Below are 24,981 nucleotides of genomic sequence, written 5' to 3' on the forward strand. Positions count from 1 at the left end.
GCCAAGTTTTACAAATTGATAGTTTTACTATAATCTGACTTCACCGGCGAATTTAAAGCATCATCGTTAATTTAGGCTCTTACGTCTTCCTGTTTTTGGATGTTCCTTCAAATCTATCACGATCTTAAATTTTTGTTTTGCATTTATCTATGAGATTTTTCTTTTGGATTTTTTCCTTGAATAGACAAAAATAGCATGAAATATCGCAAATGTGCTTATTTGTTGAAATCACATGTCTTCCACATCGATATCTTTAGGTTTGTTCTAAAAATAATCGGTTATCATGCGCCTATATCGCTCACCATTGACAGTTCGACCATTGTTATTTTAAAAAGTAAGGCACAATGACACCTACTGACCACAATGCACACCAAACAGTCACTTTTTTAGTATGTAATGATCTCTCGTTATTCACATAAGTATTTACCTCGCCCCATATGCGGCAATTTTGTTTATTAGCATACACAGAGAGGTGAAAATGTGCCTCATCAGAGCAGAAGATTTTCTTTGAAAAATTAGCATCAACTTCCTGCTGCTCTAATACCCAATCTGTGTAAATTCTTCACTGACCCTGGCCTCTGCGCTTCAGTTGTGTTATCTGGTTTTATATTATACGGGTGTCAGTGCAAGTTCATAAGAGCCATAAGAAAAACCCACATTTTCACTTACAGCAGCAATATTCATAGCTAAACGGGTGCCACGATTGAAAAAGTTCTCATAAACGAATGAAGTTCACTGAAACAACTTGTTCAAGAACACGTTTAAAATATTAAATAATTATTTCCCACAAATAATAATGTATAAGTAGAGTCCATTTCATTTTCACAATGACTAGAGACCCATTTCAGATTGTACTTTGTTAAATTTTTCTTAATTTCCCTAAAAATAGTTTTGTCTGTAGTTGTTTCTCGCAGCTAATAAAAACATTTATCTAATAAGTATAAGCAAATCAAAATCTAAGTAAAAACTTTTTATTTAATTGCCTATTGATATTGCTCTCAATGTCCTCAACCTCTAAACGACTGTCACAATTAAATATGATCTAATTACTTAGCCATTTAATAAATAAGTTACCCGTGAATGAAATATTCCGTCTAAATTTTTTAGCACAGCTTTGTCATCTATTTAAAACACGACATCTGAAATTCATTTTCAGATACGATGTATATGCAAAAGTAATAAAACGAAAATAAATTATCGCTGAACTGCGATACACGTTTTTGACGTGGCATTGGAAGCGCTGCCGAATTATAACTGCGTGATGTCACAGCATAAGCTACCGAATGTAAAGCACTAGAAGCGCTTCTCAATTAATTTATAGAGTGTTCTTTGATATGTTAAAGAATTTGAAAATATAAAAGAGGTTCTTTTAAAAAGAGTCGGCAGACCTTTATCAGTTGTACCATGTTAAAACTAGGGCCTTTATCATATACATCTACTAGTATTTATTTATTTGTATACGATAGATAAGATTCTGTGTAGGTAGGTAGGTACAGAAAAAAAACGAGTTCAATTTTATTTTCTCCTCCTCAGGCAAGAGAATCCAAGAGTGCGTCTGCGTCAGCATCTGCATTACACTGATGGTGGTGAACGCCTGGTTTATTATAAAGCACTTCCGCATGGATGCAGTGTCTGGGGTGGCAGCCGCCGCCCTCTGTGGTATCCTCACAGCTGACTTTGGCTCGGGGCTGGTGCACTGGGCATCCGACTCGTGGGGAGCTGTGGACTTGCCACTCATCGGAAAGGTAATCAGGCCGCTATACTTGTTCTGAGAATCAATTCGTCACATTTTTTATTATCAGCCATTTCTAAAAATGATTTTTAACTATTTTACCAATAGAGATATACAATCAAAATAAGTGGACTTTAAAGCTTTCGCACTTGGACCCAGTTGTCCGAGAATTGGCCACATTCTCGGTATAGTTAGTTATACGGGCGCATACTTGAGTTATTTCTGTGGTTGATTCGCCGTTGATGTAATGTTAAAAATTGTGCAAACGTATTGTGGGCGCCAAGTTTCGCCCGACAGACACTCCTATGATTGTGTGTATAAAATTCATGAAGTGATATGGGTGGACCCTGGATTCATTGTCACGAAAATCGTATTCCGTCCCCTGCTTAAAAACATATTTTTAAAGTATCACATATGTTACATTGTTTTATGAATATTTTGAAGAAAATGCACATCACTGACCTAAAGCGTAAATTGACTAACTACATATTTGTGTGTAAAAGTGTGAATGGTTTAACCTTTTAGTTGATCCAAAAATGAAATCCGATATATTGGCACTTGCTACTTTGGCGAGAATTGCCGAATATGAGGTCGTCATTGAAAATATAATTTGATACGTTTTTTTAATAGGCTGTAGGGTATTTGCCTAAAGGGTAAATAACTTTTTTACGCACTACATCGTTATTTAGATCTCAAATGTTTGACAATCAAAGGGTTTATCATTTAACTTTGCTCAAACTATTCTGAAATAAAAAGTAATCATAAAAAAACGTCGCAAATTCACTGTCACTAAAAGTAACATTTAAAAATGTATAAAAATAACACACTTGAAGTTATGAAATCTCTGACAAAGTGCCTGAGGAAGTCTTCAGATTGGTTGTCTGCATATTTATATTCATGGCCCCTTCCATAGGAGATTTTGTTTTTCGCTCCTCTTCAAAAAGGTGGCCGTTAGATATTTATTTAAAACATATTGCCACTTGCTGTTAGGGCAGATTACGAACGGTCGTTCGATGGCAATCCCCAATAAACATGTTATCCTCTCATAAGGTATCTACAAAGAATACTTTATTTTATAAAACGTTTATTTCAATAATATAAATGATTCTATTATATAAACATAACTGGTTTATAACCATTTTAATGTTTACAATTTGTTATTGATTTAAATTTAATAAAATATGAGAATATAAAATAAAACGTTGGTGGTTATAATTTAAGGAGTAACACTAAAAAATATTTTACAAATTAAGCGAAAGAAAAAATAAGAATATAGGGAAAAAACAGCAATAAAAAATTTATACATTTATACAAATTAAAAATAAATTAAGTGCTAATCGAAACACACCTTTAATATTTTCTAATTGATGGTGGGTACTTTGTGATTTAATCTGGAAAATGTTTTCACACGGCGGTGTTCCATTTTAACAAAGACCTCTTGCTTAGACGGTGAAAACCTGTCTATGCCGAATTGGCCCATTTTTATGAAAAACTTATCAAGGGATGTCTTGACTTTTTCCACAGAATTGAGATATTTTTTTCTGGAATCGGAATAAATGGTAGTCGTTAGGTCGCTATTCTGGAGAGTTTTGATGAATTCATTTTTAAACTGATGAATGCTACTTGTGGTTAAAAATAATGCCCTCCCTGTTGACTAAATGCGGTCTTTTTAATGATATTTATAATTATAATTAACACGATAAACAATAAAAAATGTCATTATCTATGTGGGATTTAAATAAATTAATCAATAATGAACATCACAGTTGATTCCTACAATATTTTATTTTAAAAATGCCCGCATGCAAACGATTTAAAAATATTTCGCCGTTGCATAACAATTTTTATTGAGTTTTTACCGAGTTAATCAGTAACAACGGATGCCCTTCTACTTATTTTAAAACCATGAACGTCATTTATTTTAAATTTACAGTTAATAACATCGCTGCCATAAAAATATGAATGTGATTTTACATAGAAGGAACAGACGAATCTTGTAATATTAAATAACGTTACTCGCCCGCAGCTGAAACGGAGTGGTATAGTCAAAAAGAGACGCAGAAATTAAGGTTTTCAAATTTAATAAAATCTAATATGCATTTCATTTAAATAGTTATTTACTACTAAGATGAATTTAGGCAGTTGACAGGAGTTAATAATTTATATGCTATTTTGCCAAAGTTTGGTAAATATTTATCCGAATACATCAGTTAAAAGGAAATTTATTAATCTATAATTGAATCAAATACTTTAGTAAGTACCGTAACATAAATGCGTTAACATTCCAGTTACAGTTTGATAACTTTTCCGATAACGCTTAACACACCACAAATTCACACTACAAAATCATAACCCTCACGTTTATTTCTTTTGTATGTTCATTTTCAGAATTTTCTGAGACCGTTCCGAGAACACCATATCGACCCCACATCTATAACACGCCACGACTTTATCGAAACGAACGGGGATAATTTTGCCGTGACCATACCTTTTTTAGCTCGCATGACCTGGCAATTCTTGACTGCTTCGGATGAATTCATCGAAGAGCAGTTTATGTGGTCGTGCTATTGGTTTCTTTGCTCCATATTCGTCGCGATGACCAACCAGGTATGCTGTTTTAAATTTTACAAAATAATAACACAAATTTAGAGGCATTTGATATTCAATAAAACATATTATTTTTTAAATATAAAAACCCATTTGAAGATCTCTGACTTTTAAAAGCGATCCTAATACTGTCATAAGTGATAATATATTTATTTATTAGAGATTTGGATGACACATTATAAGTTTCATAAATGAGTAATTCCTTATCTCCTCGTTATGTCACAATGTTTGCAAATCAATAAGATCTTCTTTAAGCTCTTAGTATATATTTTCTATCACTATTACCATAATACACTATTCATTTATTTTAAAATATCATTCCAGATACATAAATGGTCGCACACATACTACGGACTGCCCGTGTGGGTGGTGTGGCTGCAGGAGCATCGGGTAATCCTGCCTAGGAGACATCACAGGATTCATCACGTGGCTCCTCACGAGACATATTTCTGCATAACGACCGGCTGGTTGAACTGGCCTCTGGAGAAGCTCTGCTTCTGGTCCACCCTGGAGGCGATAATCGAATACGCCACCGGGTGCAAGCCTAGGGCCGACGATTTGAAATGGGCGCAGAAGACCTCTTGAAACGAAATTTCGTGCATGGACGAGTTTGTGTCGTTGTGGATGATTTTTACAAAGCCAGCGTGTGTGGCCTGAAAAGAACTGAAACGGAGCACTGTTACCTCATTTCGCTTTTTATTTGATATACGTCGCTCACAATACGTTTTACTTTGCAAGTGCTTTATTAAAATTATAAATATATATACATATATATATTTATTATATATACAGAAAAAAATGCATATATTTCTTATACATTTATAGTCCAATGTATGAGTACATTGTATGTAATATTTATATGACTGACAATGAATGAGCAGAATTTTAACGTGGTTCTTACAAAAAATTGAAATGTTTTGTATTGCAGTTCAACGGTTAACAGTTTCTGAAACAATATACACATATACATATATATATATATACAAACAATGTGGGCACAAAGAAGCAATACGTGTTAAAATAAATTAGTAATGTGATGAAAAGGAAATGCGTAAAATAATCAGTAAATTATGATATAAGGATACATTCGAGTAATATTTTGTTAGAATATGATTTTAGAATGATAGTACTTTCTAAAAACATTATAAAAATGGACGTTCGTGACCAATTTGAAGAATGACCAAATAGTGTGTTATTAAAATAGATTGCAGGCAATCGTATGTTGCTTTCTTAGTTTGACGTGAAAGCATATTTTTATTATACAGAAAGCTATACAAAAAACAGCTATTCCACAAATTTAAGAAAAAAAATCCTTACATTGGCATAATATAATCTAAGTTATTCAGAATAAAGAATAATATTATATAATATTTTAGACATTACATGATTTTTAAACTTCCTTTTCCCGTTGATCCAGATGTTACATTTTTCATTTTAAACAATTAATGTGTTCTTTTTATGGTCAACGTTTTTCTATTACTTCTTTTTCGATTGTTATTGCCGGTTAAGAGCTTGCCTGAATTCTTAAGAATGAAAAAAATTAATGGGTTACGTGGAATAGCTGTTATCTGCATAATTATGTTCAAAATAAATATCGGTCATTATTTTACAAATTAAATAAATAATATATGTACTATTTATTATTATTATTAATATGAGCTTGTTAACCGTTGAGTTCTGCTTTACACAATACAACAATTTAGCTTTAGCAATAGACGCCTTCAATCTCCTTATGATATCGCAATCATAGCCAAAAAAACGTTGGTTGCTCTATACAAGTTGGGCCACGTGAAGCAGTCCGTATTGCAAGTTTTAAAAGTAAAAATACTACCTAATTTGTAAGTAAATCTTATGATAGAATTAACGCGAATTGTGAATAATGCGCATGGGTTTTAAAAAACGCACTCTGAGGTAATAATAATTAAATATTCGCGCATACACTAAACACAGTTTTTCACTATGTCGAGATCGTATTTGATCCAGCACCGATTTTTTTGTGATAACAATTACCTCTGAAGTTACTTGCAAGTTTGCACCTGCCTTAAAAATTATTTATAAGGAAAAGTAATGCTTAAAAATATATAAATATTTATGTATACATAATAATACATGCATTCACTCAGGCGATTGGTTGTTGATGTATTATAGTTTTAATTTTATGATAATATTAAAACGATATAATAAAAAACGAACCAACGGCATGTTTGATTTGAATATTATACCTTTATAAATATATATATATTAAAAATGTTTAATTTACGTTGATATTTTTGTAAGTAGATGAAACATATTGTGTAAAGAAAGTATATTATATGATAATGATACGCTGAGCCTTACCGTAAAAAGATGCCAAAGATAGACTGGTTGTATAAATGAATCCTACATTCGCATACATTTAAAAAATAATATAAAACGTTCAACAGTTGTATTGTTCTCTGGATAAGAAATGCTTAGTCTTTTCAATAAAAAGAACAGTCTCAAACTTTTTGTGAAACAATCCGAATGTATTGTAATAAATATATAATTAGCATATGATGCAATTTTTAATTTGTATTTGAAAAAAACATAAAATTCTCAGGGTTAAATCTATAAAATATTATATATGTGTCACACGTGAAAAGTAATGTTTAAAACAATTAACAAGATTTATTTGTAATTATACTTAAAATGTTCCAAAAGAATATACAAAACCCAAGCTTTATAAATAAATCTTTTTTTCAAACAAATTAAATCTATAAAGAAAAATACCGTCACTTGTAATAATTTAATTGTTTCTAGTACAAAAAGTCAGAGTATATTATACAAAATATATAGATCATATATTTAACAACGAATAATCACATAGTGATATAGTATTAAATCTAAATTGTATAATATATGGTAGAGGCCTATTTTTGTGTATTATCAAAATAATATTTATGTAATTTTATTTTAATCCAACGAGTTACAAATTGCATATGTATTGATATTTATCTCTGTTGTTATTTATTGTGTATTTAACGGTTTTGTTGTCGTTAGTTTATGATTATCATTCCGGGGGGCCTAACAATATAAATTCGAAACATAATAAGCGGCCAAAGATGCTTTTGATTCGTTCACTTAAATATTACTAACCATTCTAGTTTAGAGAGCTTTTCGGAGGTTTTAACTGCTTTTTACATTGTAACATAAAATTTTGATAAATATCTATAGCAGTTATATAACTGTATTTTCGAACAATTATTGAATGTAAAATAAACTGCAGTGGAAGTCTGTTTAATAACGGACTATGCGTCACCAAGAGCTTTTTTTCTGGGCTTAAAAATGTACTTCAGTGCTTTAAGCGAGCGAGAGATGCGATTATATGATGACGTATCAACCTGGAATGCAAAGTAACAATAATTTCTGATAAGGCTGCCTTTTAATCATGAAACTTCACCTTATTAGTGGGTAATTTTTTATTGAAAGGTTTATGAATATTTTCGCTGATGGCTGTTTATGTTAAAAATGCACATGTATATGCACCAATATTTGTGTATTTATGTGCATTTTTATATATAAAAGTGCTTTAATTTACAACGGATCGGTGATCCTTTGTCCTTAGACGTAATAAGACCGACGGAGAAAGTGATAATGATTTTTATGTCGCAGTACAAGAGCATTTAAATATAAAATTAAAATAACCAAGCAAAAATATACATAATTTTATACAGAACGTGTGTTTTTATTTAATTTTATGATTATTTTTTTAATCTTTTTTTATTTTAAGGTACAAAGTTTATCTAAAACAATACAAGTTTTAACCCATAACACACATACACAAAATGTCACTGAATATAAATGCTGTAGGTATGACCTTGATGTCCCGTGAAATATGAAAGGGTACTGGCCCCGCACTCGAACGAATTCGAGGTACCAGTTGCAATGGCAAGTCTTAGACAATTATCATGGTTAAGAACGAGTCTTGTGAGTGAGTGCAGAAGGTGGAGGTTTGAGAGGAAAAGAGTCCTGTATGCCAACGGGTACTAAAATACAACAATTATAATTGAATAAAATTTATTCAAAATTTACATACATCACATGACAATTTGAAATTCAACTAGGGACTAGAAAATCATTAGAAAATGTTTTCAGACTAATACATTTAGCATTAAAATATACATATATAATATATACGAAGACGTGATATCAGTGGTAATCGTAACGAAAATGAGGAACATTTAGGTGTGCCGTTGTCAAAAGCGCGATTATATAATAATTTATACATTTACATTTAACAATAAACGAATGGCACATGTTACATTTACATTAAGAGTGTACCTCTTAAACAATTTTTAAAAAGGAATGTTTTATGGCTAAAATTAAACTAGATAAATTTTAATAAGGCAACGGTTAAAATGTATAATATATGTATATATACAAAATAGAGACAATAAAAAATCTTTATATTTAAAAAAACTTACAATTTTGTCGATTGGAAGCTGAGCAAATTAAATATCACACATGCATATGTATGTACAGATAAAAAATATTAATACAAAATATACACTGACAATACTTGACTCAGTCGACACACAGTATAAAACTATGTAAATGATCGATGACAGCTTTGAATAAAAAAAATAATACCAAATTGAAAATGTAAATTTTACATTATCAAAAACAACTAAGATCCTACACCAGCAACAATAAATCGTTAATTGACTACATTAATATAACACAACAACAAAAATCTTAACGTATAAATATTTGGTATGCTTTCATACTGACAATATTAATTAATAAAGGTATAAATTGTACTGAGGATTCTTGTAATGCAATAAAAAAAAGTCATGGCATGACAATCGACATAATCAATGTACAATAAACCTTAGGTCAAATTTATGCATATACAATGATATGAGCGCCTTATCCTTAAAACACTGAGAAAATCGCACAACACTCGCTTGATTGTTTCATTTGATAATCACACATCAGAGTCCGACAGCTTTGCGCAGAGCCTTGATCCATCCCTATAAACGGTTAAAATATAATTAGAACACGAACAATTAAAATCTAAATATAAAACACATAGTACTTACGTCATCAAACATTGTTTACAATACGACAACCTCACTTACTCTCAGAGACGTTTTCCTCTGAGGGTGAAGAGTGTAATTCGTTAACTAAAATATTGTGTTTTTTCCCAGACGGTTTCTGAAATTCACGTGCAGTTAGTAAGGATTTTTTTTCCATAGAACTAAACTCACATTATTCACAAAAAAATTATGTTAAAAAAAACCTATGAATCTTTATTGTTAATAATAAATAATTCTCTTCAACCTTGAAGCGTAAAAATAACATATTTGCAAACAAGGAGGGCACTATTATCAATTAATTAGATATCTATTATTTCGTTTATTAAATTATCAATTATTTTAGAGATTATAAAAAATTAATATTAGGTCAATTTTTAATAATAATAATTTTAGGTCATCTTGAATACTATTTTCAATATTTTTCCATGCAATAAATAGACCACATTAAATACAGAAGCAAAACTAATAGCACAGTTGTAAAATATCAATCAATCTAATAAAGTATACAAAAAATAATAGTATTCAAACTATTTTAAGATTAAAAATAGTAAATTATGTCAGTTTAAAAAAGATAACCATCGAAAAAAATGATTATATTTTTTTATCTTATTTGTTTTTGGGCCAATATTAAATATGGGTCTGATATGAATCTAATTTTCTGAATAAAACCCGAAGCACAAAGTTTCAGTAACATTCAAGAAATTTAAATTTCATACTAGTGACATTACCCTAAAGAGGACTTATTTAATGAAAAATATTCAAAAGGCATTTTTGAAAATAATCTACAAGCCTTTTGCTAAAGCTGTACCGAATCAGGAAATCACTGGGGGGGGGGGGGGGGGAATACACTAATAAATATTGTACGATTTAACAGATGCAAAAACTGAAATATCTGGAGATCTCAATTCATAACTTAATATCACTTTATGCTCAATATTCCCTCGACCTTTCCTCTACAGATTATCACCTATATCTACTCCATAAAAATGGAGGAGTGACTAAACAAACACTTGAATCGAAAATTTATTTGATTTGATTTTAATTAATACGTTTCTGTTATCTTTAATATGTATTGTACTTACTACTTAAATACTAATCAAAAAATTAGTAGAGCTACATAAAATACAACATTTAAAATATTAATAATTAAACTACTCACTACATAATTAAAAGTAAGCTATAATTCTAACATTTTAAACCAACAAATATTCTACATGTAACATAATATATGGGGTAATTTAAAGTAACACAGATTATAAACTAATAGGGTTTCACTATGCACCAGGAAATACTATTTTTTTTAATACTATCACTCCACCATAAGTTACTGTTGAAAAGCGATTATAAGTTAAAGAAAATACATTGTATTAAATAATCAATCAATGGAACTAATTATACACATATTTAATAAAAAAAAATCAAATAATCACAAAAAATACTATAATAATATATTTAAGAGTCTCACCTCAAAGTATTTATGATATATAAGGCATCCATAAACACAGAATATGGATATTAAGAATTGTATCAAGAGCCACAGCACAATATTGAATATCTGTGTCTGACTGAATAATTCCTTGCCGTTTTTAAGGCATAATATAGCCTCAGTCACCATGATGGCGCCGTAGACCCAACATTGTGTACCAACTCGTTTGCAACGAGGATCTGTGACGTAGATGTAATATTGCCTGAAATCAATTAGAAAATTGTAGAAAAATATGATGATGCATACACAAAAATTGAATATTTTTTACCTCACTGAAGGAGCGACTATTACTCCGATTAATATTAGACGTCCTACGACCAACGGATGTGATGGTGGCATCTCAAAGATATGCTTCAAGAAAAACGTGTTTAATTCCGATACTTGCCAGAAGACCACCAGCTGGCACAGTGCGAAGAATCTCATATACGTGCAAGTGGGGTCCAACCATCGAACAGGCGATAAACTCAACGGTGTGAATTGAAGCATGGCACGTTTGATTTTACCCGACGTAGACGAGATGTCTCTGAAAAAGTGTTTTTACTTGTTAGCTGCTTTTATTTTCTAAATTAATTAATTTAATTTCTTTAATACGTTCAAATTAAAAATTATTAAAATAGGAAATAGCCCGAACTATGTAGAATGCATATGAAAAGTTAGTCGCAATTGAAATAATAAATATTATTTTTAGGTCGATTAGATATATTTAGTACTTATTTTAACATTATTTTGCTCATACACATCTATATATACATATGTAAAAATAATTATATAGTGTACATGTATTTATATGAGTGAGAATATTAAAAATATTATTAGAAATATATTAGCGGAACACTAGTAAAATTCTTAAGTTCTTTGGTTAAACCGCAGAGATTTAACGCGTCTAAGATTAATACAGTTATATCTTCACTTGACCACTTTTTAAGTAGAATTTTAACCCTTTGAGTAGTGAGTTAATTTATACACATTTGGTAATTATTCAGTAGATACCTGGGAGTGATTTTATTTTATATTGTTTTTTTTTGTATTATGTTTTAATAATTTGTCACTTTTCTATTATTAAATTTCGTTAATTTATTTAACGTATTTTTTATATATTATTTAATCAATTCAGAGGCTCTCAATATTTTTTGTTATGTTAATTTATTTCGTATTTTTTAATTTATTCGTAATATTTTCTACAAAAATCATTTACATTAAATCAAATAAAAAAAAATATATATAAATAATGTTTTTAATTTATCAGTTATATATGTAAATAATTACTATCTGTGGTACCTTAAACCAGTGAAGTATCGACCACCATGCATTGTGTACAGCAATACTGCTTAAAAGGTTAATATTTCAATATGCATAGAGAAACAACCTATATTTTATTATTGTATTTTGAAAATGCTTCCATTTTTCTATACACGTGCCCTTGGAATCACCGCTGTTACTAAAGGATTAATACTTTATAAATTTAATAAATTATACATTTTTCATGGGTAATAAATGCAGTTGGTTCTCAATTTGTGGTATGTGGCATTTTTGTAAATGATAAATAATACATAATTATGAAAATAAATGATTGATTAGCACATATTTTATAGTGGAATACTTTAAGGTGTTTACTGGATGGTACAGAAATAAAAAAAGTTGAGAGCCTCTGTTAAATAAATAAATATTTTAAGGAAAACATTTCACGAACTTTGGAACATTAAAAATAAAGCAAAATTTTTAGATTAGATTATATTAAAAATAAAACCTACTTTTTAGATTAGATTAACTGCCGTTCGATCTATTTTTAACATTTAATATGCCGAATTCTGATTAACACGCTTTTCGGGGATGCGATTGAACAGTCGGACACGTGTTAACACACCCTTTAACACTTACTAACATCTTTTAATTGATATTGATATTGTATTTGGTAAGTACATACACCAATTTTTATAATTTTCAGTAGCATAGTTTTAGTAATATGACAATTTGAAAATTGTGATTACTTGATACTTTATCGTAAGTTTTTGTCGCGCGAAAGTGCAGCGCATTAATTGTTAATACTCGCTTGCGGACTCTCAGATACTGATTTAAATTTTTTCTCCGTTTCAAAATCACAATCTAGAAATTGTACAATACATAACAAACGTTGTAAACAAGATTCATGCACAGGATCGGTGTTGTAACAAGCTCTAAAATTAGAATGCTGGAAATGGTCCAATGCACATAAAGCAGTTTGAAATATGAGATTTTGGCATTTTTCCTCTATCGACGCGTATATATATCTTCTGTCGACTCACCTGATGCTGACCCACTTGTATTCCCTCATCTCCAACACCTTGCAAATGGCCAGTCCGCACCATATGCCAAAGCCGTTGCAGATGAGCACGTCCAAGATGATCGAGTCCCACCAGCACTCGACAAAGTTGGGCAACAGATGAATGAAAGCAATCTCGGTAATCTCCCACATGCAGGATATAACCCAAAGCAGACCCATATGCCTGATCAGTACCGCCTTAAACATCCATCCTAAGTAATGACCGACTGCAAATATATCCATGTGTGCCCACAGCTTCGAGACGGAGAGAGACGAACAATTGACTCCATATTCCTATTGAAAATTATTTATAATAACATATTCGATTTTGCATTGCATCATTATATAATATATCTTCATTACCTTTTCCATATCTATGTGGAAGTCTTTGAGATTAGGATCGATCCAATATATGATCGCGTTGACTGTGGAATAACTTTGGAACAAAAGGAACAAGAGAGACAGTAAGTACAAAACGGAGAGGCCGAACACGATCCTCCATAATGCTGGATGGGGGCGAGTGAACGGACCGTTGGGAAACGCCAGTACGGATACGACTAGGAAGAAAAATACGACACAACACATTCCAGTCCATATATTATCTTGTAAGTCATTATCGTCTCTGAAAAATAAAAATGTTTTCTTAGATTACTGTACAAATGTGAATTTACTGAATATATTTCATATAGTATTAAAATATACGAGCTTCTTTACGACGTTTATACGAGTACCCGAGTATTTAGATTGATTGTTTATCTACAAGTATGAATCGGTGCCAATTGTCCTCAATACTACATAATCCTACATAAGCCAAGTGTACTTTTTAAAATTGTTAAACTGTGGTTATATACTTCACAGTATAAATATTACATACTGCATTTTCAATTTAGTAAAATGTTAAGTAACGTTTGGGGAAGCTGTAAGGTGATATATTAAAATGTTTGAATTAAAAATAATCGATTGATGAAATACGAATATTTAAAAATGTTTAAGTTAATGGTCGAAAAATTGTAGGTTAAGGCTTTTAAAATGGCGATATAGTTTATAAGGCTATATGTGATGCAATTTTGTTCAATTTTGAAAATACCTGACAAATGCTGAATATATTAATGCGGCCGTCGAAGCCAGCAGTAAGGTAATGGTGTGCGGTCTATAGAAGAATTGTAGTGAAATATCGTCAACCGGGCTCTCGTTCATGGCGCTGAAGGTGTCCGAGTGGACTCCGGCGGCGGTCGGAGGCGCGCGCGGGCCTCCGCTCCCACCACCCGGAGCGCCTCGGCGTCTCAGAGACATTGCGGCCTAATGGACTTTACGCGACCGCTGCGATATCTTCGGCGCGCTCCACCATTGCCCTTGCCATTGTACAGGCGCTAATGGCAATTAGCTAACTACTGACAGCCGAGCTAACCAAAAGGTAAGCGCTAACCACGAACCGCGAACCGCTAACCGATACAATCATTTATTCCTTCATTCTTAAAATCAAAATATTATTTTTAACAACATTTTTCAACACAACACTCAGAAACGACATTTCTTCTGATTTTAGCCTTAACGTTATCAGTTTGAAGAATAAACACGCGCACAGAAGTTTTCAATTTTAAATCGTATTTATATAGAAACACGTTAAAGTTAGTCGTCGATATATTTAGCGAGTACCAATATTTAATTAACTTGTATTGAAACTGCTGCTAATGTGTTCAAAATCAATTACCAACTGACTATCATACCTTTCCATAAGTAGGGTCGCTCCTACAAAGTGATCCATCTGCGTGCAAATATCAATTGCTCTACAACGATTAACCCAATTACTGGCCAGTATTTTTCGTTAATGTTGTCGCCGTGCCCATCGATAAATGCAGATGAGAAGTCACTGGTCAAGTAAACCATGTTGCACACTCATCGCTTTTATTTTATTATTTTGCAAGATGCTTCTTAATCATTGTTGGAGTAAGTTTTGATTTTCGAGCCAGCTTACTCGTGACCAACCCCAATTCTACTAATCGACGCTTCACAAATCGCTGGGAAACTGTTATCCTTTCATCGGTTATGTTTTTAGTCAATTAACGAACTGGTAATTTTCGATTTTCAACACAAATATCGCAAATTTTCCTGTCAGTCATAGGAGGTGTAATGCGACGCCTTCTGCAATACTCCTTTCTTCTCGAATCTAAGATGACCTCAACGTCAATGTTTTTCTTAATATTCCACATAGAACTTATTGAGAAGTCAACTGCTTTTGCAATATTGTTTTGAGATAAAAGAAGTATCAGAAGTAATATTTGTCCAACTTTCTTCGGTGACAAGTCAAAGTTTTTCCCCATCTTTATTAAAAAGGAAATATATTTATCCTAATTTAGAATCTGCCACTAATACACATCTATATGTACATAATACAAAAACATGCAAACTTACCGTTTTATTTAACCGCTAACTCGAGTTTTTGGGTTATATTCGAACACATACGCTCACGCCAGATATACGACAACAAATGACATATGTAGTGGGACTGCAAGTATGCAAATAACTTCTCAGTAATGCCAGTAAAAATAAACAACAAAATCATAGATAATAAAGATCGCTTGGGTCTAATAATTTGGCCAGGTACTGTATATATGTATACGCGCGCAAACACACCATGGTAGTGTCATGAAGTTGGGGTATAAAGCCCGTGGTTAACTAATTAACAAGTACAAATTAAAGTATTTGAAACTTAAATAGATAGAATATTTTTTATTTATTTTGTTTATAAAACAAATTTAACTTTGCGTCGAAAAGTTTATTTTAAAACGATTATTAAATTATAGCCATTTACAAAAGAATGCATCGCCTATGGCAACCCAGCTGTCATATGTCAAAATGTTTAGAGGTTAGTTCGGCGCGTGAGGTTACCGTCTCAAGATGAGGATATCTCTCTTTAGAGCCGTCGCTTGTCGACTATCGATTCCGAAAGTGGGAATGCGCGGTGTGACCACCTTGGCCGAAAACGACGACCTGAGCTTGATGACCATTCAGCCTGTGAAGTCACTTTTGGCTCCCAACGATGAAGATCTATCTCACATCGACGTCAACGCTCGCCCCACGTTTAATCTCGCATCTCTAATCAATAAATCGGAGACCCTTCAGAATTTGTTAAAGCTCAACGTGAATCTTCACCGAATTGAAAATAAACCTTGGCTTGTGGAGCCATTACTGAAATTGGATTTTGAAAAAGATATTAAAAAGCAACTCTTATTTTTGAGCGACTATGTGGAAGCCGACGAACTTGGTAAATTCATCACAACCAATCCGAGGATATTAAACGAAGATTTGGACCATATGCAAACACGTATAAATTACTTGTATTCAAAGCGATTCGACAACGATATGATTAAAAGAATAATACATAAGAATCCGCTTTGGTTAACGTTCAAGTAATATATTAGTAAATGATCTTATTATATTTTTAAATACGTTAATTTATTTATATTTATATAATTCCAATTTCAGTACTTTAGAAATAGACCGAAGACTCGGTCATTTTCAAAAAGAATTTGAATTATCCGGTAACCAAGTGAGATTATTAACTACAAAAGAGCCTCGTCTGATCACTTATAGAATGCACCATATCAAGATGAACACGTTTGCCATAAGAGAAGAGATGGGATTTAGTAAAAGTCAAATTAAAATACTAATTTTGGAAAAGCCGAAGCTTTGGATGATGAGTAAGTATCGTTTATATTAAAAAAAATGGGTAATTTCATAATAATTTAATTAAAAAATACTTGTACATGTATTAATTTTACAGATCAAATAAAAATCATAAAAGCGTTTAATTATCTTCACAGCGAAATGAAAATTTCGCATGATACTTTAATTCTTAAGCCTCGCGTCTTGACATACCGAGTGGTGAAACTAAAAGAGCGAAACGAATTCTTGAAGATGTTGGGAAGAAATCAATACGATCCGACCAAATCGAATTACGTGTCCATGGATAATCTGGTCGGAGGCACTGACTTGGAATTTTGCACAAACGTCGCCAAGTGTAACATCGATGAGTTCAATTTGTATTTAAAATCTCTGTGATACTAGCATTATTAATATTAAATCATAACTTATATAGTTTTTTCTAATTGTCTTTTTCTTTCCATCGCTCTCGTCGAGTGATAAAACAACGAATCCAATATTCCAGCTGCGGTGAACACTCCTCCGATTATAGCGCACACGCTTGTCAAGAAATGACCGAAGGATCTAAAAATTACATAAACAATGATAACATTCTAAACGAATATTTTATAAGTATACTGCACCTTTCTTTTTCTGTATATTTGATCATCAACGGCGATAATTCGTAGCTGAAAAAAGCACCGGGCATTCCCGATTCTCCACTAAAAGTTGAAACGGTTTTTTGGTGTCTTGTTACCGAGAATCGATAAGAGCTTATGTATGTTTTGTCTTTTTTCATGTACATAGTTGGTATAATCTTAAAATAATACTGGAACATCATGGCACCTGAAATAGATTAGAACAGTTAAAAATAATATTTTTCTTGAATAATTTTAATTAACGAAGCCAATACGTTGAACCGCCTATATCAGGCATGGCAAACCTAGGGCACGCGTGCCCGAGATGGCACGTTTGAGAATTTGGATTGCACGCGAACGATTTCCAAGTTCAAAAATATTTTAATTTGAAATTTAAAAAATTAAAATCTTGATTAAATAATTTGTGAATTATTAATTTATTTAATTTTATTAATTATCAAATATTTTTTAAGATAAACGACAATCGTTTTAAAAAAATAATTAATTATTTATTTTTTCTATCTTAGTAATTTTTTTACTCCTTGGGCACGCCACACAATCGAGGAATAATATTTGAGGATTTTTGGCATGCGAACCCAAAAAGGTTCGCCATGCCTGGCCTATATTGATATATGTAAGAAACTATTATAAATATAAATATTGATTACTATATTCTTAGTAGAGAATGGATTATATTATCAATATATTCATAATTTCTGGATCTAATGTCTACTGCCATTCTACAAAACTTGCATACAATGTGATAAAATGACAATGAAACATATACCTAAGTGAATTAGTGCTCATTGAAATTCATCGCCAAAGAGACGTTTAGTAAAGTAATGCTTGTCTGTCACTACTGCGGGTGTACAAGTGGAATAAAATAGCCATTCTCGTGACTCTTTTCAGCCAAGTCAGGTGCAGCATGTAGTAACAATTACAGCAGTTGAAAGTGCACCACATAGTCCAAGGTGGTTTGAATTGTTTTTTCCAAAGTAATATATAATCTATCCAATTTTTTGGTTTTCCTGACGCTTTTTATCTTTAACACTGGGATTCGATAATTTTTTAGGATATTGTGTATCAGTTTTTTTTAAATACATGTATTAGCCAAATTCAATCAAATAGAAAGCATTTGTAATTGGTCTAATACTTATAGAGAATACTGTATAATTAACTAAATAAGTGAAAGAATGGAACAATTCCAATACAATATTTTAAGATTTTTCTCGTCACTTTTTATGCTTTATAGAGGAAAGGTTTGATAATTAATGCAGATTATTTTCAAAGGCCTATTTTTGTGAACTCGAAAAGTTCTTTGATATTAAAATTCATGACGACTCCGTTTACATTGACTTTCAATAAGCATTTGATAAAGTTTGTTTTGAAATTTAATTATTTTCAGAAATTTAATTATTTCAGTTTCTTGAACAGTTTTGTCAGTTTGCTTCTCAATTTCTCAATGACACCAGGATGTTTTCACAATATTTAAAAAAAAATTATTCAACATATCTTTGTGTGCTTTTGTAGTATAATGCATTTCTAAGGTTAGGTGTATGCATGTATAAGAAGGGTGGGGCAAGATCGTCAGTTGCCCCAAGACTAAATCTTGTGAGTGGATTTAGCAGAGTAATGAAAAAAGTTATAACCAGCAAATTAATATAACATATTTTTAGGAGGAAGTTTTTGAGATTTTTCTTTGCACAACATTTCAAAGGTTAGTTATCTGCTTTAATGACTGGCTCGTATTTTTTGGGTCAGAATTTATATTAAAAGGCTAGAATAAAATATTAAGTGGTTAGAATATTTTTTTTCAGTCAGTACTTATAAAGAATAGCAAGTTTTTATATTATTTGCTGTGTTTTTACCTCAATGTCAGTTTTAAATTGATAGATAGAGTGTTACTACATGATCCATTGCTTAAACCACTGCCGTTACCGATAATAGAGCCCTACGAGTCCAACCAAATGGGTGGCATCCAGCTTTTTAGGGCTAGATGAGCGGGAACCACCCCCCGTAGTACTACGTTATTTGTTAGAGTCTCAGTAGTGTTTCTCCCGAGTGCTATTGGAAAACGCTCTCCTGATCCCCTGCAAACTGCCGCTTAGCTTTTGCATAGCATTAGCTTTGCATGCTCCTGCATTTCTATGCTTCATCCTTGAACATCATTTTTGTGATTCCTCAGTTCCAGTTACGACTCCCGGTTCCTAAGGGCCGGGCCCTTATTAGCCTGCTGGTTTGAAATGCAGTGCTTTGCTCGTCATTGGTAGTCCAAAGGACGCTACCTCGGTTGGGTGTTCACAAAGTTTACTTCCTCTTAAGAGATTGGGGGTTTTCAAGTTCAAAACAGGTCCCTCACTCTCACACACTATTAACGGCGAACTCCAGCGTGTGATCGACTGGCGCCGAAGTTGATAGATAGTCAGCATAATAATATATGGTCATTATCAAGGTGTTTTAGGGCCAACTTGTTTGGTTCAAGCGCAACAAGCCAACCGTGCTCTCCGCCGCCACTCTGTCGTTATTCCCGCTTCGTTCGTCGCTCAATGTTCTGATATTTTATAGTAAATTTGTAAAATAAATAATTTATTTGCTAATTTTAATCTAACCATTTGATATTTATTCTGACCCTGAATAATATAATTATGAGATTTGATTTTTGACACAAGAAGGTTTCCAGTTGATGCACAAATGATAAAGAGATAAAAGAATAATTTGTGCAGTATTTTTTTTTGAGGTTTTAAGAAACAATATTACGATAGAGATATGAAAATGAAAAACTGACTGTAAAAATAAATGCTAAAATCGAAAAAGTACGTGACGATTTTATAGCGAATTTTTTCGTGCGGCAGCACCGCGCCGATAGTGTCAAAGATGCCGGCCGTCGGGAATTACGGGGCTGCCACAGGGCCTTCGTGCTTCGATCGAATGAAGATGGGCTTTTTCATCGGAGCTTGCGTCGGCATGGCCAGTGGGGCTATATTCGGGGGCTTCTCCGCGTTCAGGTTAATAACCGCCATGTGCCAGATATATAATATATATGCTTTTTTTCAACGTTTTGTACCCGACTCGTTGAGGTTATGAGACGTAGACTTTACAATTTATACAAATCTATATGAAATTTTAAAAAGAAATAAATCATTTTTCATGGCAATTTTGACACTTTTGACGCGACACTAGCGCCGCCACGCGGCAATTTTTTTTAAAAAGCTTCATATTTTATGTGATAAAAAGGTTTATTTTAGTGTCCTTTGATATCTAGAAAAGACATCTGGTTTCTTTGTCTTAAACCACTATAATGAGACAGAAATAGTTTCCACTCGTGTTTTTACTACTGGTATACAATTCGTAATTAAATAAAATGTTGAGAAACAAATTAAAACATTAGATAATAGATAAATATGTAGATATAAAGTTCACAATATAATATATAACTCTAAAAAATATATGATACATACAATACTTTTGGAGGCATCTTAAATTCGCTGATGGATTCAGACCCTTGTAAAAATATCGAGGAATTATCAATAGAACTTGACTGTTTGTGGTTGATAGATAAGGATCATTTGAGCAACGAATAACCATATATTACTATTTAAACAAGAAAGCTATGCATTTTTGACAACAATTAAAAGTTAAAATAATTAAAAAGAAGAAAAATCAGCGGCTTTGCCAAACTGTTTCGATTCCTCCATCAACAATAATTCTAAAAGGTTATTCTTTGTGACTCCTCTAATGTTAATGACCAAGCCATTAACATTAGAGGAGTATCATGCCTAATTTGAAAAGCGGATATATTAAAAGAACGATCAGTTTTGGTAAATTACCAAATACGTCTTCTGCAACGCAACGCAAGATCACACAGGAAAAAATAAACAGCTGGAATTAGAAGTTTTACGAAATTCACTTGATATTGAATCCTTTGTAATATCGCCTTTTCATATCATTACAATATTCAGTTCAGAATATTATTTCGTATCGATTTAATAAGTCTAAATTAACTACACATTCTTGAATGAAAATCCACCAGTATTAAAAAGGGGAAATTTTAAAGTTATCTAATATATAGAAAAATATTTTTTTACGACGGAGGATGTAAATTTGCGGAGTAATATTTTTTCGTTTTAGGTTTACCAAATAAAAAAAATGTAAATTTACAGCAAAAGGTTGAAATGTAGTTTAAATTTCATGGGATTTTGGTTAAACTATAGAAAAAAGGATGATACAAGCAATATTTTAGATTTATTGATCAAAATCCAATGGTATGTTCAATAATAACCTAATAAAGAATTTCTAATGCATCAACACTGCAAATGATTACATAATTTTAATATAATAACAATATATACATAAATAGAAGAAAATAGTCCTATGAGTAAAATTTAAGATCAAGGTGGCATAATGTTCTCTGCTTATAAAGGGATAGTAAAAAACAATTATTATTACTTAATTATTAAGTGCATCGCCTTTTATATTTTTTGTTTGTTTCAAAAAATAATATTCAGTCTGTCTTTTGAATGAAATTTGACGCAAAATGTATAATTCTTATGGCAGTTATTTAATTAACAATATAGCAATTTTGCACTATTTTTGTCACAACGGTGAGATGATTTGATTTGTATGCAAAATTACAGTGATTTTAGCGCTAGTTATTCTCGATAAGGTATTTTTTAGATATCGCTGATTTTATCATATTTTTGTAAAAGTATCGTTTTTGAAAACTTTTACCTTTACAGAATACACAAAAAAATATTTTCATATTTATGACACAAAATACATATAATATTTCATTTTAAGTTAAATTTAATGCTCTAAATTTTAATCACAGATCATTAAAGCAGAAAACGTGAAATTTTCTGTTTAAAAATCGCTGTAAAATAAAATCTCATAATTAGCCATAAAAATGATAAAAACCAGCAAAAAAATTTACGAGTTTCGTGAATCTAGTGTTAAATAATCGCTTCTATCCAATCTGTTATAAGATTGATAAATATATTTTTTCATGATTCAATTTTTTTATTTCAGATATGGCTGTCGAGGTCGAGAACTAGTCCACACAGTCGGCAAGACGATGATACAAGGAGGGGGCACGTTCGGGACTTTCATGGCTATCGGAACAGGAGTGCGATGTTAACGTTTAATTGTTGAAATTTTTATTTAAACTGTTAATAGTAAGACTCCTTTCAGAGTGATGTAAATTTTCTGGCATTTACACTATAAATATTTTTTTTTTATTTAACTTTAGTTGGTAAATAAATGTTATAAAATAAAGAAAATCGACTTTAATAATATTTAAACTCACCTTCTGTCGCTAGACCGGTCGTGCCGTCTAAGGGACTGTTCAGTTCGTCCTTCATGCTCGTTCCGAACGATAGATGTCTGATGACGTGCGTGGTGTTGAATGCTGATGACGAATAAGGTTGTACGTCATGGACGTGAACGTGGTTGATGGTGAAACTTTTACCAGGCGCTATGTGAAAGCTTCCGCTGACCTTAAAATAAGATACTTAAATTAATTATCATATAAAATTAAATAGGTAAACAATATTCAATAAAACTTTGTAGTAAGCAAAATGAGCATAATGATAAATGTCTCATAATGCAAAATGAGCATAATGAAATAAATTAGAATGTATAAAACTTCACATTCAGAGGCACAAAAAGGCTAACTTTCTTATGTGTGTGTGTACAGATATGTTCGTTCATAGATGATCTTCAATCACTTATTTTATTTCATTAAATTGGAAGGATTGATCCTATACAGTTTTTTTTTGTTTCCCTTACAAACTGTTTAGATGCTTAGGTTGACACTGTGAGAAGGATCTCTATATAAAAACTGAGCTAAGGTATTAAAGAAAGTAACAGTAAAAGGCCAAAAGAAAAAGCAGGACTAGTATTTAAAATACAAATGTGATCATCGGATTGTACTAATCGTAGCAAGCGTTAATGTACACAATCCCACATCAATTGAGAGAACCATCGGCTTAGTTGGGATCACATGACGCTCGGCAAACAAAGAGTATACATACTACTTGTATTGCAAAACCTCGTTCTTTTATAAAATTGAAATTTATTAAGAATTGTTGATTGTCTTACTCATAATCCAAGGTTCTGTACATTGAAAAATGAGTGAAAAGTCAGCTTTATGCATAACTACGCTTAGTTTCATTTTGTACATATAAATATAATATAAACATTTACTCTGTTCACTTCTATGTTGCCGTATATCTGACATCCTTCAAGGAACGCCGATTTTAACTTCTCAGTGTTCACCTCGTCTTTGCATTGTTCATAATTTTCAGGGCCGCTCATCGCCCATTGCTTAAATCTATAAGCTTCTCGAATATCATCGCACGTGTTACAACATCTAAAACAAGATTACATTACTGTTTGCATGAAATTCCAGATTATACCGTAATAGCAATAAACCAACTTATCAGAGGCGCCGTAACAACTGCCACATTGTATTTCTGTAGATGCATTCTCGGCTTTCTGATAAGAAAAACGCAATAAATTTTTAATAAATTTTCAATACTTGGTACAAATTTAATAAATAATAAAACCTTTTCTTTTACTGTTGTCGGCGCGACGAGCTCATCCTTGACCGGATCTTCGATCGGATGACCGTCTAAATTCAACCTTCTCTTATAAATATTGTGATCGATTTGTAAATGTTGTTCTCCGGACGAATCCATAGCGTCCAATACGACATCTACGAAACGTGGAGTTGTAATATAGATTATTTAAAAATGAATATATTTGTAAAAGCAACTCACAGTCGCACGATATAGTCGGTATGACAATATCAAGATTGATCTTCAACTTTGAATCTCTGGAAGTGTCGACGAACAGTTCCTCCACGATATTGGGCGATAAATATAATTTCAATTCGCTTAGAATTAACGATATTATGATGATAGTGCTCGCAACGGTGACTATAAATACGAATAGACGTTAACAACTTTTGGTATGAAATTAACGAGGGAATTAATCGAAATAGGTTACTTGCTGCTCCCGAGAACGTTTTGATTCTGAAATCTTCGACCGTTTTGGGATATGCGTCAAAGTCTCGTAGTTTTTCTACGATGGAATTCATTATTGTTAGTTAAAAACATCAATTTAACCGACCGGCAAACGCAATGGCTGGGGTTAAACGTCATACGTCAACTAGCGTGTTGAGTGTTGCCAACGTCAAAATATTCAACTATAATAGGTAGGTATGTACAAATAAATTGTGTTGTTTCGACCAATGAAAAATAAGCATTCAAATATAAAACAAGATGGCCGACAGTCTTAAATAATTTTGCCACGGGAATGTGCGTTGTTCGATTTAACTGAATATAAATATTCGGATTGCAAATTAACTATGAAAATGCAATATATTCATAATGTGTGTGTGTGTGTGTGCGTGAGTGCAACAATTAGAAGAATACGTTGATTAAACTATACAATCTTCGTGTTGAAATGTTCGAGGCCGAAAAGTGAGTTTTTCTTTTTACAATACATATACATTATAATTG

The 24,981-nt window shown here is 32.0% G+C and overlaps 6 protein-coding genes across 7 annotated transcripts in view; 3 read left to right on the forward strand and 3 right to left on the reverse strand.

Moving 5' to 3' along the window:
• Positions 1–5,056, forward strand: part of Kua (Plasmanylethanolamine desaturase Kua) — a 32,954-nt gene extending 27,898 nt beyond the window's left edge. Inside the window, exons 2-4 of the mRNA XM_088202844.1 lie at positions 1,534–1,745; positions 4,121–4,339; positions 4,664–5,056. Coding sequence (XP_088058970.1) covers positions 1,534–1,745; positions 4,121–4,339; positions 4,664–4,924 — 692 coding nt within the window. The 3' untranslated portion in view covers positions 4,925–5,056. The remainder of the gene's footprint in view (positions 1–1,533; positions 1,746–4,120; positions 4,340–4,663) is intronic.
• LOC148227515 (mitochondrial ribosome-associated GTPase 2) overlaps positions 1–24,981 on the reverse strand; it is a 289,075-nt gene that overhangs the window by 39,234 nt on the left and 224,860 nt on the right. The window lies entirely within an intron of this gene.
• Positions 8,358–14,544, reverse strand: Pss (phosphatidylserine synthase 1 homolog l(3)77CDf). 2 transcript variants are annotated; one of them, XM_088202837.1, is made up of 7 exons: positions 14,269–14,544; positions 13,545–13,803; positions 13,165–13,475; positions 11,151–11,405; positions 10,862–11,084; positions 9,400–9,514; positions 8,358–9,330 (listed from the first exon to the last, which is right to left on the reverse strand). In XM_088202837.1, exons 1-6 carry the CDS (start codon positions 14,472–14,474, stop codon positions 9,431–9,433), a joined length of 1,338 nt encoding a protein of 445 aa, XP_088058963.1. In that variant the 5' UTR covers positions 14,475–14,544; the 3' UTR covers positions 8,358–9,330; positions 9,400–9,430. The 2 variants fall into 2 exon arrangements, with proteins under 2 accessions (XP_088058963.1, XP_088058964.1); XM_088202838.1 differs by lacking the exon at positions 9,400–9,514.
• Positions 14,622–17,290, forward strand: mTerf3 (mitochondrial transcription termination factor 3). Its single transcript, XM_088202842.1, has 3 exons — positions 14,622–16,591; positions 16,668–16,882; positions 16,966–17,290. Exons 1-3 carry the CDS (start codon positions 16,080–16,082, stop codon positions 17,241–17,243), a joined length of 1,005 nt encoding a protein of 334 aa, XP_088058968.1. The 5' UTR covers positions 14,622–16,079; the 3' UTR covers positions 17,244–17,290.
• Positions 16,915–24,671, reverse strand: LOC148227519 (endoplasmic reticulum-Golgi intermediate compartment protein 3). Its single transcript, XM_088202839.1, has 8 exons — positions 24,467–24,671; positions 24,238–24,396; positions 24,025–24,173; positions 23,895–23,953; positions 23,663–23,828; positions 22,764–22,953; positions 17,468–17,669; positions 16,915–17,408 (listed from the first exon to the last, which is right to left on the reverse strand). Exons 1-8 carry the CDS (start codon positions 24,555–24,557, stop codon positions 17,273–17,275), a joined length of 1,152 nt encoding a protein of 383 aa, XP_088058965.1. The 5' UTR covers positions 24,558–24,671; the 3' UTR covers positions 16,915–17,272.
• LOC148227520 (reactive oxygen species modulator 1) lies at positions 20,292–22,737 on the forward strand. Its single transcript, XM_088202847.1, has 2 exons — positions 20,292–20,466; positions 22,487–22,737. Exons 1-2 carry the CDS (start codon positions 20,336–20,338, stop codon positions 22,593–22,595), a joined length of 240 nt encoding a protein of 79 aa, XP_088058973.1. The 5' UTR covers positions 20,292–20,335; the 3' UTR covers positions 22,596–22,737.

This window comes from Plectrocnemia conspersa, unplaced genomic scaffold (assembly GCF_051122295.1).
Source record: "Plectrocnemia conspersa isolate PC_06_02 unplaced genomic scaffold, ASM5112229v1 ptg000013l, whole genome shotgun sequence".
In the NCBI taxonomy this organism is placed as follows: domain Eukaryota; kingdom Metazoa; phylum Arthropoda; class Insecta; order Trichoptera; family Polycentropodidae; genus Plectrocnemia; species Plectrocnemia conspersa.

Coding starts and splice junctions, on each gene's coding strand:
- LOC148227519 (XM_088202839.1), bottom strand. CDS start 24,557: ATGAATTCCATCGTAGAAAAACTACGAGACTTTGACGCATATCCCAAA. Junction 24,174..24,237: donor ACCGACTATATCGTGCGACT/GTGAGTTGCTTT, acceptor CACGTTTCGTAG/ATGTCGTATTGGACGCTATG. Junction 22,954..23,662: donor GCAACATAGAAGTGAACAGA/GTAAATGTTTAT, acceptor TCTTATTTTAAG/GTCAGCGGAAGCTTTCACAT.
- Pss (XM_088202837.1), bottom strand. CDS start 14,474: ATGTCTCTGAGACGCCGAGGCGCTCCGGGTGGTGGGAGCGGAGGCCCG. Junction 13,804..14,268: donor ATATATTCAGCATTTGTCAG/GTATTTTCAAAA, acceptor TTTATTTTTCAG/AGACGATAATGACTTACAAG. Junction 11,406..13,164: donor TACAAGTGGGTCAGCATCAG/GTGAGTCGACAG, acceptor ACACTTTTTCAG/AGACATCTCGTCTACGTCGG.
- mTerf3 (XM_088202842.1), top strand. CDS start 16,080: ATGAGGATATCTCTCTTTAGAGCCGTCGCTTGTCGACTATCGATTCCG. Junction 16,592..16,667: donor CCGCTTTGGTTAACGTTCAA/GTAATATATTAG, acceptor TTCCAATTTCAG/TACTTTAGAAATAGACCGAA. Junction 16,883..16,965: donor GCCGAAGCTTTGGATGATGA/GTAAGTATCGTT, acceptor TTAATTTTACAG/ATCAAATAAAAATCATAAAA.
- LOC148227520 (XM_088202847.1), top strand. CDS start 20,336: ATGCCGGCCGTCGGGAATTACGGGGCTGCCACAGGGCCTTCGTGCTTC. Junction 20,467..22,486: donor GGGGGCTTCTCCGCGTTCAG/GTTAATAACCGC, acceptor TTTTTATTTCAG/ATATGGCTGTCGAGGTCGAG.